The 18877-nt window shown below is 38.1% G+C and overlaps 1 protein-coding gene across 4 annotated transcripts in view; it reads left to right on the top strand.

The window, feature by feature from the left end:
- LOC103061691 (uncharacterized) overlaps window positions 1–17748 on the top strand; it is a 72210-nt gene extending 54462 nt beyond the window's left edge. For all 4 annotated transcript variants that reach the window (XM_088132726.1, XM_007436464.4, XM_088132727.1 and 1 more), the window contains 2 exons: window positions 4429–4519; window positions 5342–17748. In XM_088132726.1, the coding sequence (XP_087988852.1) occupies window positions 4429–4519; window positions 5342–5416 (166 nt within the window). In that variant the 3' untranslated portion in view covers window positions 5417–17748. The remainder of the gene's footprint in view (window positions 1–4428; window positions 4520–5341) is intronic.
- Window positions 17749–18877: the final 1129 nt, after the last annotated feature.

The raw sequence follows: 18877 nt of genomic DNA, 5'->3' as shown, positions 1-18877 counted from the left end.
AGAATTCAACTTTTTGTCATTATTATCATTGTTGTCATTGTTGTTACTCCAGTTACTGGCAAATAAGTGTTCAAGCTATGAGATGCCCTGTATCTCTCCCAAGCCAGTTTTAAGGGGAAGGAATCCAGTTAGGGCAGATTAAGATAGATGTTGGCAGCAATAAGATACCTAGAAGTTGCTCCAAGGTAAGAAAGTGGATTAGAGTATGTGAAGGGCGGGGGGAGGGCTGAAACCTTCCAACACCTTTAACTTTATAGGCCTGGCCCTCTGTTACTTACAATATTCCTACTCCCCATCAGAAATAGGGTAATTAATGATTTTCAATAAATTGGCAGCCTTCTTGTGGTCAGTGCCAGTTAGCTGATTTGCAAAGGTGAATCTGGCTGAACATTGGTTTGTTGAAGTGGACCAGTGATTATAAAAGTAGTAATCTGAGTACTAAAATTCAGAAATGGACAATAGCGAATAGATCCAAATATACTGTAGCCTTGCAAAGTAACTCCTAGATAAAAGTATAAATAAGAAATATGACAATCAGTATCTAAACATGAAATTTAGTTGTGCTGGAGTTCTACTTGTCCCTCGCCACTTTGCACTCAGATTTCTACTGAAGATCATTCTTGACCAGCAAGTTTGTGCTAAAAGTTCCTGTTATTATGGTGAGGTACATAAAATGATTCACATGTGAAATTACATAACTTTTGCTTTAAAAATGTAGAGAACAGGAAGGCACACAGAAATGAAACTATGATTATCATCTTATAGTGTACATTGAAAAATGTGAAGTTCCATGTTTTTAAAGACAAATTTATGGGGAAGGGAATGTTTATTTGATTGGATTGTCCGTGCATTTTCTGAGGTTTATTTAGTGGTCCAGAATTCCAGGAGGTGTGAGAAACACTGCATTGGAGTTCCATCTATTTGTTTGTATGTATATATGTGTGTGTGTGTGTGTGTATGTGTATATATATATATATATGTGTGTTCATATTATTACTTATTGATGTTGAGTTATATGTTAATGAAATACTCTGCTTCCAAACTAATATTATCTAATAAATCCAAAATATGGTCTCTCACAATCAAAAATGTTGTTAGAAAACTATATATAAAGTGAGAAATGGGTATAGCATGTCCTTGGATCTAAATTATGAAGGTTTTCAATTATTAAGCTTACCTGTATTCCAATAAACCTGAGAATATTCTAATATTTGATGTGGAATCTCCTACAACTGATTCAATCCCCCTGTAGTTATTTTTCATACTGGTGGATTGTGAACAGTAATGGCCAGTGCTGCTTTTTCAACCAGACAATTCAGAGGTCTGAAAAAAAAGCATAAAATCTTTCACTGCTCTGACGAAAACTGTTCAAGTAAAATTGAAATGTTTGATTAAACTTTTATTTTAGTAATCAAACCATGGGCTTTTTGTTCTCTTAGTGATGTGACAATAGGGTAATGCGAATAGAATTAAAAGAAACTAGCAAAAGAAAGAACACTTTTGTGTACGTCTTAAGGATTAAAAGGAATTATATTCACATGTTTTAAGCTCTCTGAAGCTTCTTATTGCACTGTGACCAACCCTGTGTCCCTAAAGGAACAAGAACAAATAGAGACAAAGTTTCTATTGAACAAAAAAGAAAAAAAAGACATAAAATATTACTTGTAAAATGAAAAGCTAGATATCATTCTTGTATGCTATTAGTATAATTTTGTGTTTTTCATATTGACAACAATATTAGATAACGTTTAAAATCCAAAAATGCAAACTCTACTGTCTAAAGCCATTTTGAAAAACATTTGAACAGGTAGGTGCACTCTGCGGTCTGATCCATTCAGCCAGTCTAGAGTTATGGGGAAGATCTTGAAATAAACCATAGCACATTTCACCTGAATTCATTTGCAATGCTCCATATGACTGTAGTTTCCGTACAGATCTTTTCCCTCAACATGGGTGAAAAAGGCATCATCTTTTCCACATCTTCTTTTACAGAATATCTGAAAATTTGCTTTAGGAACTGCTTCAATAAAGTAAAGCTGGAGCTTTCTATCCATTATCAGTTAATATGTCCCAAATGAGTTTGTGGTATTTTTTTCTAAGTTGATATGTAAAGATTGTGCTGTCAAAGTTTGGTGAAGTACCATATTAAAAAATCTAGCTAAATTAAATTTATCTTTTGATTTAAGTAAGATTTAAGTGAAGGCTTAATGCATTTGGGGGAAAAAAAGTATTGGCTTTTAAAATGGGACTTAAGATACCATGAGAAGTAACTGAATCTTTGACATTATATATAAATATTTGTTAAGCTGAGAGGATCTAGACTGAAATAAATGAAGAAATAAAGCCAAACTGCAATTGTCAACTATCATTTGCCACACCAAGAAGATGTGGTGATTCTCTTCGAAAGCACATTACTGATCTTTCAGAGAGACATGAAATAGTAGTGATGGGAGACCATATACCAACTTCTCTTCTAAAAAAAATCTGCTAAGCATTTCAGGACATTCCTAACTTGTGTTTCTAATAGTTTTCTCCTTCAGTATTTAGAGGTAGGCACAAGAGGATTAGCTACTAGTCACTTGATATTAACAAACAGAGAAGACTAAGTAGCAGCAACATTGAGGAAAGTAATCATGTAATGTAAGAGTTGCTGATTTTGAGGAAATCTGAAACTGAGTGTAGCCAAGCACATATCTTCAATTTTTAAAAAGTGAATTTCAGTAAACTTAGAGAACATGCTGTTCCATAGTTCTAAGGCAGCAATTTATCCTAATCTGTCCAATCATACCATAATAAGTTATTTTAGAATGACAGAATCAGGTATGTGGAAGGGGATCATTTGGGCTATCAGTTCCAGTGTGTAATTTGAATCCTTTTTTCTATGTCTTGCACTCCCATGTACTAGAGAACAGGTTTTGGTTTTCTGTGTGACTACCAGGTACCCCTCAGTCTTCTCATCTTACAAACTCTCTTCATAAAATTTAATTTCTAGTTCCCTGATCATCCTTGTAGCACTTAAATTTCTGAAAACTGAAACTCATTCAGTGTAAGTAGGTATTCAGTTATGTTGCTTTCTGTTGTCAAGCATCAACCTTCACAGCTGCCTAGAGGAACACAGATCTCAAATGTTGAATATTGTTACATTAGCTGTTTTCACTTAAAATAAACTGTTTAACTCTTCCAAATTTGACCACTGTAATGTATGTATTCTTAGAGATTTATTGTACCAATGATACAATAAATAAGCTAATTAATTAAATTAAAATAAGTGAATTCCTCAAAGTCATTTCCATTAAATGCATATCATTTCCCTTACTTCTATTCTGATATGATTTCTTAAGATTATCCCCTGCCGTATATATAAACCTAATGGTTTATAAGTTGATGAGGCAAATATCTACTGTATTTACTAGACAGGAAGAGGAAGTTTTCCCTAAAAGCAATTACCCATGAAGGAGGGGTGAGAGGTACAAATGGATGTAGATATGGCTGCAGAAAAACTCTGAATGTTTTGAGGATTAGCCATTGGTTGGCTTAACCCTTTTTGGTAACATGTAAACCAGACTCTTTCTTTCCCTGTTCAATTACGTCTTCCCCTTGCCTCGTCTTCAGTTTTGTTCTACTTTTCTTTTTTCCTTCCCAGTGCAATTGCTCCTTTGTAACCTCATCTCCATCTCCGCCTTTTCTTCTTTTTTTACTCTTTCTGCTGGAAGAAAGGAGGAAAGCGTGTGGGTGTGTGGATGTGTATCTGTTTTCATATTTATGTGTTTCTTTGTGGGAGTGGTGATGTGTCTTATTTTACAGACATTTGATTTTAATCACTACTTGTTGATTTAATTTGCTTTTTTTTGTCCTGGACCTGCCCTTTTTTGGAGTCTAGCTTCTTGGAAGTGAATATACATTCATACCTATGTGCACAAATATATATACTCATGTGATGTGGACAGATATTTGTCAGCATGGGAAGCAGAAATCTCCAGGACTGGGGTGGGGTAAACGGACATTGCCTGAATTGGCTGGTGTGGGTCTTCTGGGCTGTGTGGCCGTGTTCTGGAAGTTTGAAGAATATTCTGACACCAAAACAAGCAGCCAATTGTTAACCCAACCCCCCCCACACACACACACACCCTTCAGGCACCCTCGTTGATCTCTATAAATACCCACAACAGGGTCACATCATCCTGGGCACAGAGAGAACTGCTCCTGTCTGTGCTCCTGCCCTCTGAAGATGCCGGTCACAGTTGCTGGCAAAACGTTAGGAAACAAAACTTCCAGAACACGGCCACACAGCCCGGAAGACCCACACCAGGCATCGTATGCCGCCCGTGAAAGCCTTCGACAATACATTGCCTGAATTGTTTTCTTTGTCTTAAATTCACATCATCTTCCTCTGAATAGATACAGTATGGTATTTTTTAATCTTTACAGATATGACTTGCCAGGAATATATGGATTAAACTTTGTTCTAAAAAACTCCCTTGGTGGTGGTGGTACAGCATCTCTGAGAAGTGACCCACAAGTAGGTAACTGGTTATAAGAACTTGCTCTGCTGGTCTGTTCAGCAAAGCAAAGACTTCATAAACTGACACTAATTTCAAGTACATGAGACTACATACATCGAGGGATAAAGAGAAATGCACAATCTTTGTATTTATCCAAAAATTCTTTCTAATTAATTTCACAAAATAAATCCATTAATCTTTAAGATGCAACAGGACAGCTTATTGTTTCTTAGTAACACATTTGAAAGAGGAATCTGGCTATTTATTATTTTCTAGTTACATTGTTCCTTTTGTCAGTCATTGTTATAATATCAGCTGAGATGTCAGTCTCATATAATCAATTCCATATTCCAGATGTCAGTCTCATATAATTAATTCCAGCTCTAAAATTCAGAGTTGATCATAGCCAAATTTCAAAGTGCCCTTTCTGCTGGCTCTTCCCCTTTTCATATTGGCTTTTTGCAAATGAGGAATAAGTGCAAGAGCAATCTAAGGTCAGTATGTTAGCCACAGTGGGCAATGTGCTGAAATTGTAAACCCTTTGCTTGATAATATATTCCCTGATTTTTTTTCTTCTTTAGCTTCCTTTTTCTCTGTATTGGTACAATTGAAGCCCACGCATGTTACATGTAGGTTATACTTGGGGGTAAATCCCAGGTTTGTGATCTAGGTACCTAAAGGAGAAATAAAAACCAGCAGGAAAGCCAGCCTCTTCAGAAGTAGATTGCACCATGCTACAGGGGATTGGTGCTCAAAGAGGAGACACGTCATTTGAGAAAATGTTGCCTTTCTCTTGGCTGAGTTAGAACTACAGTTTTTCTTTTCTGTCTCTTTTACAGGGTAAGGCACTTGGACAAATGCTACTCGACTTCAAGATTAAAAATGTTCCAGATTTAAGGTCTTTGATAGAATAATGTCATCATTCTCATTCAGTTTTGAAATTACAGTATTTTAAATAATTTTTAAAAGCTAAACGTGCTGGTGGCATTTATCAGTTAAGGATTTAACTAATTCCTAATGTACAGATAAGAGAATATTCTGAGTAATGCCAGATCTGTTGCTTTGTAAGTCACTGGTATTTCCTGTCTTCTGCATTGGATGATGATCCTATTTATTTCCTGTGAATATAATTAAGCAATAAATTATAGAATATTTTTCCAAGAGATAACTGCTGTTCCCAAGTAAAAACTGCCTCTCTTTCTCTGCTGCTTGCTAGTACAGATGTAAAACTAGCAATACTATGTGTAATTGTAATTATTCAATTTGTATGGCCACCCATCTCATCTAAGCATGATGAGCAACAGCTGACCACAATAATAATGGAATACTACTGGATTTGCCATCATTAAAACTTACTAACATGGGATCAAGACACTGTTATTGTCTTTATCTGGAATATTTTCTAGTAACTACTTCCTTATGATAAACAAGGCAACTTTTATTTTGTTTGCAAGCAGATATAAACAACTGTTTCTTGTTCAATATTTTTAAGTGAAGCTTAGCTATTGGATTTAACTGAAGACTAGTATATATAGTATTTTAAAAATTAAATTATGATAAACTATATAACCTTATGGTTACTGCAGAATTATTATATCTGTAAGCCTCAAATAATTTCATACACAGCCATTTGGATTTGATGTAGCTTATATGTGTGTATTTGTATATAGATGTAGATAGATAGAATGTGCAAACTATCATTTAATATCCTTAAATTCACAAGCTAGCAAATTGGATTTGCAGATTATCCAATGCAGATGTGGATTATCCAATGCAGATTAGAGTCCTTCATGGAAAGGGAGATGCCAGATATTCAAGTTGGTTTTAAAAAAGGCCAAGGCACAAGAGACAATGTTGCTAATATACACTGAATAATGGAGAAAGCCAAAGAGTACCAAAACGTCAATATGTACTTTGTTGATTATAGAAAGGCCTTCAGTTGTGTTGACCATGTGAAGATCTAGAATATCATTAGGAAAATGGGAATCCCAAAATATCCGTCTTCATAAGAAACCTATACACAGGACAGGCAGTCACAGTCCGAACAGAATATGATGAAATAGAGAGGCTCCAGATCAGCAAAGGAGTGAGACAAGGCTGTATATTCTCTCCTTATTTACTTGAGCTATATAATGAATATGTTTCAAGGGAGGTTGGATTGGAAAAAGAGTGTGGTTTTAAAATTGGGAGAAAAAATTTCAATAACCTGATTTATACTGATAACACTGCTTTGATAGCTGAAAATGCAAATGATTCAGAAGCTCTGATAATGAAAATCAAGGAGAACAGTGAAAAAATGGGATTAAGATTAAATATAAAGACCAAACTAATGATAACAGATACAGAAACCAAATTTAGCATTTACAATACAGTACTTTCAAAATGTTGAAGTGGTGGATAGCTTTTGCCTTTTAGATCTGACCATCAGTAGTAAAGGAACCAGCAGTCAAGAATACACCATAGTCTAGTGCTTGATAGGATAGCAGTGAAGGCCTTGGAAAAGATATTCAGATAACATGATGTATCTATACCTACAAAGATCAGAATTGTACAGGCAATTATTCTCCGTGTGACTCTATATGGAAGCAAAAGGTGGACCCTGAAGAATCAGAATAGAAATAGTATTGATGCTTTTGAACTTTGGCGGTGGAGAAGATTCCTGTGAATATCATAGTTAGCCAAGAAAACAAACAAATGAATAATAGAACAAATCAATCCAGGGTTCTCACTCAAGGCACAAATGACCAAGCTCAAATTATCATATTTTGGACACATCATGTGAAGATCCAGCCCCCTTGAAAAGTCCATAATGCTGGAAAAGGTGGAAGGAAAGAGAAGAGCATGACCAGAAGTAAGGTGGATGGATTTGATTAAAGTAGAGATGAGTGCACTATTGGGAGATCTGAAGGCCCAAGTTGAAGAAGTCTGTCTATGTAGTTGCCAAGAGTCAACACCAACTTGATGGACATAAATCAATAGATATAGATAAACATACAGAGATACACACTATAGTAAATGTTTAGTGAGATTGATGATATGACGGTATATAGTCAGTGAAAAATCTATTTTAATTTCTCTAGATTATGTATTCTTTATTCTTGGATCACTTTGCTAATACAAAATGGAATATTCCATTAGCCTTCACTGTGAATTGAAAAACCGAGGAAGGTTAGAAGCTAACAGGAGGCAGCCATACAGCAGATGATTACATTGTGTGAACTATTTGAAATTCCAGTACACATATGTCCTCGAAATTAAAAGCTTGCCATGTCCATATGTATGAAACAATGTGGGAACTTGCACTGAAGCACTTTAATATAAACTTTAAAAACAGTCAATTGATATACTGATGCTCCTGATTGTGCTTCTTGTCTGAACTATCTTGAAGGGTCAACAAAATCTTAAGAGCTCATTCATGTTTGTGCTATAAATAACAGACCAACATGTTTTGTAACAACTGATTCTTCATTGTAGTCTCTGAGATTCATGCATACAAGCAATGTGCCTGCACCAAGCCCAACTTGGAATCTTCTACAGCTTACAGAAACATTTGGTGGCTGACTGCCCCTTACCCCCTCTCCCCGCATACTATGTGGCTAAGCACCACATCCCCTGAATCCTTTCTGTTGTTTTCAACCAGCAGAGCAATAGCACATTCATCCTTGAGCTTCTCATTTTGGCCAGATTCTTATTTTCTTTTCTTTTTCTTATTTGTTATTTTGCTGTTATTTATCCTCTCAACTCATTAGAATCAGCACAGAGTTATACTATTTTGTGCTCCGTTATGGGTATCTGGCTTTGGCCTTAGGGCCCAACTGTGCAAGTGCCAGCCCTGCAGATCCCCTTTCAGATTATTTATTTATTTATTTAATGGATTTATAAGCCGCCCAATTTAAACAATGTGACTCTGGCTGGCCTACCACAAAAAAACAAACCAACCAACCTCCCCCCCCAAAAGCCCAAACTACATAACATTTAAAAATCTACCCAATATATAAAATATAAAATGGTGACTGAACACAATAATTAAACAATATAGTTTTGCCTCAGTTTATTCTGGATGTTTGTCAGGCTTCACACCTGGACTCAATATAAATCACTGATCTGATACTTTACTTTAAGTTCAACTTCTTGGCTTGACTTGGCACTTTAAATTTTTTAGATGGAAATTACTCATTTTGCCAAGTAGAAACTAAACACAGTTCAACATGCAAACTGACTTGGCAGCCAAGATTATGGTAACTTCCACTTCTTTGTGTCATAATTCCTGGCTCTATTCCACTGGTCTCATTGGAGGCTAAGGCTAGAAGTGAATACCTTCCATTTGACATGGATAGTCTATTCAGCAATAAAACTGATAGGCTCCAAAAGATTCATTTAACAGCCCTCAGGTAGACTCTATAACTGCATTTCTTTTTTTACATCCCTGGGCCCACTCATGCTATGACCACAGACAATAAGGTTTTAGATGGCTCTACCCTCTAGGCTTCTTGCTAGAGATCAGCACTTCCTTCACATCCTGCTCAAGAAAGTTTTAGATGTCAGCCTCAAAGATCCAGGGGGCATCTTCATGTTTTCTCCATATTGGACATCAAGAACTGGCTCATTTTCAAAATATGTAGGTCTCCAACACTTGTGACTTCTTTGGTTTAACCTCATACCAAGTTGCTCTCTAGATTCCAAAGCCACTTCCATGCTTCTCAGAAAGTTTCTCTCCTTGGGCAAAAAGGAGCAATTAAAAACATCCCTCCAGAAAATCATCCTTTTCCCTTCTTTTCCAAATATTTTTCAGTCCCTATGAAAGGTGATGGGTGGAAATCCATATTGGACTTCTGCTGTTGTATGTTTCTGAGACAATCCTGTTTCGGGATGATAAAAATTCTTCCATCCTCCCTCTCCTACAGAATGGAATGTTCCATTGCTCTTAGAATACATCTTGCATTGTTGGGGCACTATAAGAAACCAGAACACCTTTAATAATCCCATCTTGCCAAATTCTGCTTTATCCATTACACAGTTGGGAATCAATGGACCAAATTCTTGCCACCCATCCAGAAATGTATTCCCTACAACTTTTGGGAGAACTTAGCTCTTGGAACAGAGAAAATGTTAGAGATAGGCTTTTTGAAAAGGATGCCAATAAAGATGCCACTGCAGTACAATCATCCACATTTTCATCTTGGTACTATCATTATAAAAAACATAGAAGCCTCTCCCAGTACCTGGTTAATATAACCAGTCCTTCACTGAGAAGGGCTTTAACATGCTTCACCTGCAGACTATGCCCTGCTTATATCTCGAAGGGAGTTTTGTAAGCACCCTGTCAAACGACATCTCTGTCCTTGTGGAGTTGGTCAAGCGGAGGACATCATCCATTATGTCCTCCACTACCCCATTTACAATAAGATCAGGGCCAAATTATTGATGGTAGGTGAACTCAAAGGCTCAGACCTCGAAAAATTGAACTATCTTCTTGCAGATGTGTTCAAGTTGCTACTTTGCTGTCATTTAAACTGAGAAATAGTTTTTAAGTTCTTAGTTGCTTAGAATTTAGTCAAATAAATTCTTAGTTGCAGCTTTATCTTTATCTTACTATAAACTTTTTACATCCAATATTCTTTATTTTACAATCTTATTATTTTACTGTTATGTTACTGTATTTTATGGCACACTATATGTTATGACTACAACAATAAAGTTACTTACTTACAGAATGGAATGTGTAATTTTGCATGGAATTTTGCAACAGGCATATTTTTGTGTTTCTGTAGCACCCTATCATCATTCCTTCCTTCATTTTATAATAAATGAATCTGTTTTTATCGTGTTTTATCACAGCTGCAAGAATATATTTTCAGTGTATGGTGTCTATTGTTGCTTTCCTCTGCCTCCAAGACATCCTGTTCTCATATAGATGTTTGGCTTCTTACCATGTATTTTTATGCAGAACCATTCTGACACAAAGCTCAAGTGCTTTTACAGGATAACTTGCCCTTGGGTTACTTAGGAGAAAACTGCCCTTTTTCCCTTGCAGGTTATCCTGTTCATGGGACTTTGACAGATATTGTCAGAGGAGTGTTTTTTCCCTATTTTTACCATGATTCTGTATGCTTCAAGCACACAAAATTCTTCTTGAGGCAAAAGCACAGAATGTTCTTCAGCTCTTGAACACCAAGGTAGCTGCAACCTCAGTTCACACCAAATGTTTCTATAAGCTCTGGAAGTTTCCAAATGGGGGCTGTGTGCAGGCATGTCCCATGTGTTAATTGTCTGTTATAGCAGGAGAAAACAAAGTGATAAGTGAATGCTTTAAATGTTTTTAAATGTTTTAGAGAGAATGCTTAGATACAGGGTTTTTTTTTTCTGAAAATGCATTTGTTTTGAATTATTTTAGCTGTTATTGAGTAGCACTTGTAAAAATTAAATTTGGAAAAATAATAGCTTTGTGTTTTGCCAGAAATTTGCAAACACACATCAGTTTTAATCTACTGCTCATAATCAGTGTACAAATACACCATTTACTGAATTTGTCTCTACCTGTTGACTTCTATAACCTTTTTAAATAACAAGAACTATCAGTTAAAGAAAATGTTAATGATACTGATCATGTGTAAATGGTAACTGAAATGAAGAGAGAAAGCAGATTTTCCACTATAATTTCCTGAAACTGAACTCAGGCAGTACTAATCAACATTAAATATTGATATATTGATCAGTCTTGTCTCTGAGCTACTTCTCAAGTGTCCTGTGCAAGAGTAACATAAGTATAGAGTGCATCTGGGAGAAATTACATTTCCATTAGTGTGTTGATTTACTTTTAGCATTAAATAATGTTATGGATTTGTTGTGTTTGCTTTTTGAATCTTTCTTCTCTGTTTATTTTCTCAAGATTTGGCATTATGTGGTGATATACCAAGAGTCAGTAATCCAGTGTACCCTGATTTCATCTCACTATACAGTTGTAGCAACGTAGTTGAGTCCTAAAAAATCAGAAAATCATTTGGATTTGTTGTTAGAAACAGACCTATCTTTTTACATTGTGTGTGTGTGTTAAAAAAAAAAAAATCCCCTCTCACCAGTATGGTTGGTATGTGTCTTCCTCAATCTCGGGTCCTCTGCCAGAGGCCTGGGAGTTTGAGGGTTCTGCACAGTATCTTAGCTGTTCCTAACACTGCACTCTTCTGGACAGAGAGCTCTGATGTTGTTCCTGGGATCTCTTGGAGCCACTCTCCCAGCTTAGGAGACACAGCCCCGAGTGCTCCTACCACCACTGGGACCACTTTGGGCTTTACTTTCCACATCCTCTCTAGTTCTTCCTTCATGCCCTGGTACTTCTTCAGCTTTTCATACTCCTTCTTCTTGACATTGCTGTCACTTAGCACTGCTACATCTATCACCACTGCTGTCTTCTGGTCCTTGTCTACTACCATGTTATCTGGTTGATTGACCAGTACCTGCCTGTCCATCTGGATTTGGAAGTTGCACAGGATCTTAGTCCTGTTATTCTCCATGACCTTCTGTGGAATCTCCCATCTGGACTTGGGAGGGTCTAGCCCTTACACTGTGCAGATGTTCCTGTACACAATGCCAGTTACTTGGTTGTGTTGTTCAGTGTATGCTGTTTCTGCCTGCATTTTACACCCTGCCACTGTGTGTTGGATTGTCTTGAAGCCTTTCTGCACAGTCTGCACCTTGGATCCTGTCTAATGTGATAGACTCCTGCTTCTGTGGATCTGGTGGTTAGTGCCTGTTCTTGTGCTGCTGTGATTGGTGTCTCAGTGTTGTCTTTTAGTCCAACCCTTTCCAGCCAATGGTAGGATTTCCCAATGTCAGCCATCTCAGCTATCTGGCGATGGTACATCCCACGCAGGGTCTTCTCTTGCCATAGTAATTCTTCTGCTTGAACTTCCTCCCATGTTTGCTCCTGCCTCAGGCATTCTCTCAGCAGCTCATCTTTGGGTGCCATCTTATTGATGTACTCCTGGATCCTCCAGGTTTTGTCCAGGACAGTGGCTTTGCCACTCGCCAGATCCCGCCCATCCTCTTTCTGGCTGGTGTACAATCTCTGGGTGTTGGACTTGGGGTGGAAACCTCCGTACATTGTGAGGAGCTTCTGGGTCTTCACATCGGCAGCCTCCGTGTCCTCCTTTGCCTATACCAGCAGGGGAACCTAATGACTGGCAGGGCATATGGGTTGATGGCATGGATCTTGTTCTTCCCATTGAGCTGGCTCTTTAGGACCTGTCTTATCCTTTGGTGGTACTTGGATGTTGCTGTCTGCCTTGCCTCCTCATCGTGGTTCCCATGTGAGTGTGGGATACCAAGGTACATGTAGCTGGTCTGTATGTCTGCTATGTGACCTGCAGGTAGTTCCACCCCATCAGCCTTAACTATCTTCCCTCTCTTTACTACCATCTAGCTACACTTTTCCAGTCCAGTTAACAACCCGATGTCCTCACTGAAGCTCTATGTCAGGTGTATCAATGAGGTGATGTCTCGTTCACTCTTACAATTCAGGTTGATGTCATCCATGTAAAGGAAGTGGCTGATGGTAGTTCCACTATTGAACTTGTATCCATATCTACTCCTTGTGATTATCTGGCTGAGGGAATTCAAGCCTATGCAGAACAGCAGCGGGGACAGTGCATCACCTTGGTATATGCTGCATTTGATGGCCACTTATGCGAGCTGTCTTGAGTTGACTTCCAGTGTTGTCTTCCACAATCCCATTGAGTTGAGGGAAGGTCCTTAGTGTCCTGTTGACTTTGTATAGTGCCAGGCATTCACAGATCCAATGTGTATGGCATTGAGCTGTAGGCGTTCCTGTAGACAATCCAGGCTGTGCTCAGATTGGTCTGTCTAGACCTTGAGTCTCAGGCGACTGCTCTATCTATGAGCAACTGGTGTTTTGAGCCTCTGGTGTTGTTCCCAATGCCCTTCTGAGCTGTGCTCATGTACTAGCCCATAGGTTCTATAGCTTGGTGGCTGTGATGCCTGACAGGACTTTCCATGTTGTGTGGAGGCAGATTATTGGCCGGTAGTTGGATGGTGCTGTTCCCTTGTGGGGGTCTTTTGTGATCAGCACTGTCCTTCCTTGGGTTAGCCAGTCTGGGTGGGAGCCTGCTGCTAGCTGGTTCATCTGTGCTGCTAGGCGTTCGTGCACTGCTGTTAGTTTCTTTAGCCAGTAGGTGTGGATTATGTCCGGGCCAGGTGCTGTCCAGCTCTTCATGTTCTTGACCTGCTGTTGGATGTCTGCTACTATGATGGTAACTGGTTTCTGTTCTGGGAGATTGCTGTGGCCTGCTTTCAGGTCCTGCAGCCACTTCACCCTGGTGTTATGTGTCTTCTCTTTCTCCCAGATGTTCTTCCAGTACTGTTCAGTTTATGCTGTTGGTGGCTCTACTGTCAGTGTGTTGTTGCACTGCAGTTGGGAGTGTACCTTGGATGGTTCTGTGGAGAACAGGGCATTTATCTTCTTAGCTTCTGCTTCTCTAATATATCTCCTTAGCCTGCCAACCACTGCTGTGTGCCTTTGTTTAGCTGTCTCTAGGGATTCAAATGGAGTCAGGCCATCACATTTTTTCAGTAGCCAAGTCTTATCCTTAATCTCCACACCCTTCTGTAGTTCCACCAGCTTACTACTTCTCTCTGAGTTGCCTTGATCTTAGCTTCCAACCTCATTTTCTGGATGGAGGTTGGGGGTGGTATGTACAGCTGTTCTTCTTGATCATGTAGGCAAGCATCTCCAGGATTACAGCAGCTGTAGCGTATACCAGTTCATTGATATGAGTTATGGTGGTAGTAGGGATTGTTGTGAGGGCTCTATTGGCATCTTCTAGCATACTATCTGATGGTAGTTCTCCATTGAGCCTTGGTAATTGATTTCAAAGGTTTACTATAGCTAGTTTATCCATGATCTTATTCCTCATGTCAGCTGCTATGCTCTGTAATGGAGGGGGTGGCAGTGACATTCCAGCTTCAGGTGCTGGCTGCACATCCAGTTGTTCTTCCAAGTCTTCTTGAATCCAGGATGTAATGTATAGCTGGTCTATCTCAAGTTGTGAGAGCAGCTTCCTCTTCACTATGTTGAAGCGTTGAGTAACTAGCTGTTTCTCAGTAAGTGTAGATGTAGGTCTTCTGTCCATCCCTCATATGTTTCATATATTCCCTCTCACTAGGTCTACTGTTGTAGTAGCATTCCATCAATTCCAGATTCTCTTGTCTTGACCATGTATGATTTGTTCCAGTAGCCCACTTATTGTCAGATTGTCCTGGTTCCCCAACATCTGGTGCAGACCTTGTTTATCTGGGCAATGTCCAAGCCGGCATGCTCTCTTAGTTTGTGTCATTCTCATATTCAAGGTAGGCAGGTGAAGCATTAGGGGATCTTTGCCCAAGGACCCTCACTGGTAAGGTAGTACCAGCTGGGATTCAAACCCTGATCTCCTATGTCAAAGGACAGTGCTGTAACCACTACACTATCCAGCTGCTATATTTGTTGTTGTTAGAAACAGACCTATCTTTTTACATTGTACGTGTGTGTATATATACTATATATACATACACACACACACACACACACACACATACAGCGGTTTTCCTTTCATGAAGAGCATCTGCTTTAAGCAGGGGTGGAAGAACTGCACTTCAGTCCCACCCACTACTGTCTCCTTGTAGCAGAAAAAGATACAGTTATACATAACTTTTTCTTTGCAAGAGAGAAAAACTACATTTTATTTTGTACAAAAATAGCTGTAAAGTTATGTTCCCATCTACCCGCTAACTCTTACTTCAGTCTCCAGAAATATACTTAAAAGAATAGGGAAACTACAAACTTCACAAAATACTATTTGTCTCTAAGCCAGGAATAGAGTAGCTGTCACCACCCAAATGATACTGGGCTCAGACTCTCAACAGTCCCAAGCAAGCATGGCCAATTAGGATGGAGGCTGTGGTAAAGCAGCATACGCTCTAAACTCTTCTATCTCACTTTTCATATATTATGGCTTAATTTATATAACTCTTCTGTTGTGACCTGGCCTACCCTAACAAGGACCGGAAAACCCATTACCCAATGGAGAATAGGAAGTGGTTAGCATCATGCTTTTAAGTCAATCATGTAGCATATATTACTTGCACAACTTAACACATCTGGATGAAAGGAGAACTACAGTGGAGACTTGTCCGAAAGCACAATCCATTAAGTGTAATGCAGTATTCAAATAAACTGAATAAAGGATTATAGTTTTGGTCTTGTTTATTAAAGATGGTCAGATTTTTAAAATATAGAATTAAGTGAAAGGGCAATGAGTTGACAAAATGTTGGTATAGTTAAGTCTACACAAGTCTTATTTTTCTACTTATTATACAGTCAAAGGCCTTTAACCAAAATATGCCCTTTTTTAACTGAGCAGATTACAAGGCAAAAACCAGGACATTATTAAAAAGGTGAGACTATCTACATAAGTATGTTTTCTAATATGGAAATCTGACACAAATCTCCTTGGAAGTCAGATTTAATGAGGGTTATTCCTATTAACTTTGCAGCTATATAGAATACAAAGAGAATAATGTACAGTTAAAACTTGCAACTACTTCAGTAAAATATTTCATTTAACTGTACAATCATTGAGTAGGTAGAGTTGGCAAAGTTGTAGCCAAAGAACATGCATGATTGTAAACCATCTGAAGGAATTGGGATTGTTTGGAATTGGAATTGTTCTTTCTAAAACACAGACACTCACAAAGGCACACAGACAGAAGAGGTGATAAAATTTACTAGTGACAATAATGAAGAAGGCATCCCACGTATTTCCAAGTACCCTTACTGCTATCTCATCTTGAGAAAAGCTGCAAATATCTTATGGATGTGTTTAATAGGATGGTTTATGAACATTATACAAATTAGAAAAGTTATTTCTGTTTATGTCAATGCTATATTTATCCTGCATTTGAACAGAAAAACTGAAAGACAAAAATAGATTATAGGAACAAGTTCAAAATAGTGTTACTTGTGAATGAGCATGTGCTCACAACTAGTTTACTACTAAGCATGTTTGATCCAAAATAAGTTCCAAAGAAACTAGTCTCAGGTGTGTGTCTTTAAGACTGCATCTTCAGTGAATCACATGGCTGCTCTGAAATTTTAATAGAATACTGACATTACTATTAGAATGTTAAGTATAGTTTTAATGATATATATATTTATACATGGATTAATATAGTTTTCTCATGTTTTCTTAAATCTTATAAAGTGAAATATTTGTTGCAAGTGAAAATACCCATATCCAGATTTAATAGAGTAATCTAATTAGCTTTGTCTAAGATTATACTTTCATTTTGTTTAAATTCAGAAATGAAGGTTGAACTAGTTCAAAAGAAAGGAAATAGGCTAAGAAAGGAAATAAATTTCTGGAAAATTGTAGTTCATTCTTGCTACCCCTTCCATACAAGAGGGCTGGAAAAGATTTTTAAAAAGGTAAAAAAGAGGATTGCAGTAATTATTGACAGGTGGGCCTAAAATCAACCCCTGCAAAGATGTTAGAGCAGATAATACAGCAGGCCATTTTCAAGCATCTTGAAGAAAATACCATGATTGCAAACAGCCAACATGGATTTGTCTAAAATAGATCATGTGAAACAAAACTTGTGTAGTAGACATGCAGAATGTTGTGCATACAACCTACCTTGATTTCAACAAAGTTATTGACAAGCTCTACATTACATTCTCACTAAGGATGACCTGGATGATAGGATTGATGGTTGCTTATCAGATTTTCAGATGACATAAAATTGGGAGGTCTGGCTAACATCCAGGATGAAATTTTAATCTAGTCTAGACAAGTTAAAAGACTGGGTATCTGTGGAGCATCAGAGATAGAAGACAACACATATATTATTTGATTGTAACCTGTATAAGAAGGAGATATGTATCTTGGATCATACATTAACTGAATGACCCATTGGGAACCACATATTAAAACAACATATCTTATGTGTAGTCAGAACTTGAAAATAACATATAATACAGCTCGGTATCTGAGTAAATACAGTTGAGATCTGCATACATGGGGTTGACTGGGGTGAATTGTAGGGGTGACACAGAAATATGATCTGTACTCTCACCTGTATATTTAATTGTTGTATTTTATTTCCATTTTACCTAATTTGTTATAACATTGGGTTTTACTAACACTTTGTGTTTGAAATTTTGAATTTTGATATGGCCTAAGGGCTAATCAATAAACTTTGATTGATTGATTAAAAGACTGGGCTTGGAGAAACAAGATCCCCTTTACAGGGAGAAATATAAGATATTACACTTGGAAAAAACATGTAGGACACACATATAAAATTGAGGATTCATGGCTTAGAAACAGAACCATGGACTTGGGTGCAGACATTGACAACAAGCTGAATCTGAGTCAGCAATATAAGACGGTGGAATAGCTAACACAATTCTGGACTGTGTTAGAAGAAAGTTGTATCAAATGCAAGTGAAGTCATTATTTCTCTCTACTTGGCACTGGTGAGACCACACCTGGAGTACTGAACAAGTCTGGGCATATTTCCAGAAGGATCCTGGCAGGTTGGATAAGATTCAGAGGAGGGCAATGAAATAATATAAAAACTTGAGGATGTGGCTTATGTCAGCCTCGTGGTGTAAACCAGATAGGAATCACCACCAGATGAGCTAATTCTACTTTATTGTAAAGCTACATTGACAGAATGTAGCTTTACAAGCATGAAAGTACAATCCCTCCCCCAGCCCCACCCAATTTCCTTTACCACCAGTGGAGAGGAGGGTGATGTGGAAGATAGAAGCAGAGATCAAGGCTATCAGGAAGGAGGGTGTGCATTCCAGGAGGGGAAAGGAGACAAAAGACAACACAGGAGGAGCGTGGGAAGTGAAAGGAGTTCAGGATAGCCACTCCCTAGAATCTCCCAGGTATATACACTTGTTGCAGTAGTACAGATTTAGTCTGGCAAGATTCTGTCTACAAGGTATAAGCAAATAAAGGAACTTAACTGGATTGTTTCACCGTTGTTCTTGGGCTGGACCTGACACCACCCAAGAAACTAGGGAGGATCTCTTCTGAGCTGCTTGCCCTGTCCACTATCTAGCTGTGGGCTATGCTGTCTCTTATCTGACCATTCCCCAGGCAGCACCTCTTTGCCCTGTCAAGGTTTTTCTCACCTACCATTACACTTATGAGGATGGGGTGAAGGAACTTGGGATGTTCAGTCTAGAGAAGAGAGAGCCATGTTCAAATGCATAAAGGGAAGCTCCAGGGAAGATAATTAAAAACTATTTTCCATGGCTCCAGAAATTAGAACTAAAAATAACAGTTATAAATTGCAGCTATCTAGATTTC

Source organism: Python bivittatus, unplaced genomic scaffold (genome assembly GCF_059951505.1).
Source record: "Python bivittatus isolate LINGU-HERP-01145 unplaced genomic scaffold, Pbiv_v1 ctg000070_np1212, whole genome shotgun sequence".
In the NCBI taxonomy this organism is placed as follows: Eukaryota; Metazoa; Chordata; class Lepidosauria; order Squamata; family Pythonidae; genus Python; species Python bivittatus.
Note: the sequence above shows the minus strand (reverse complement) of the source record. Positions and strands in the feature narration are given on the sequence as shown.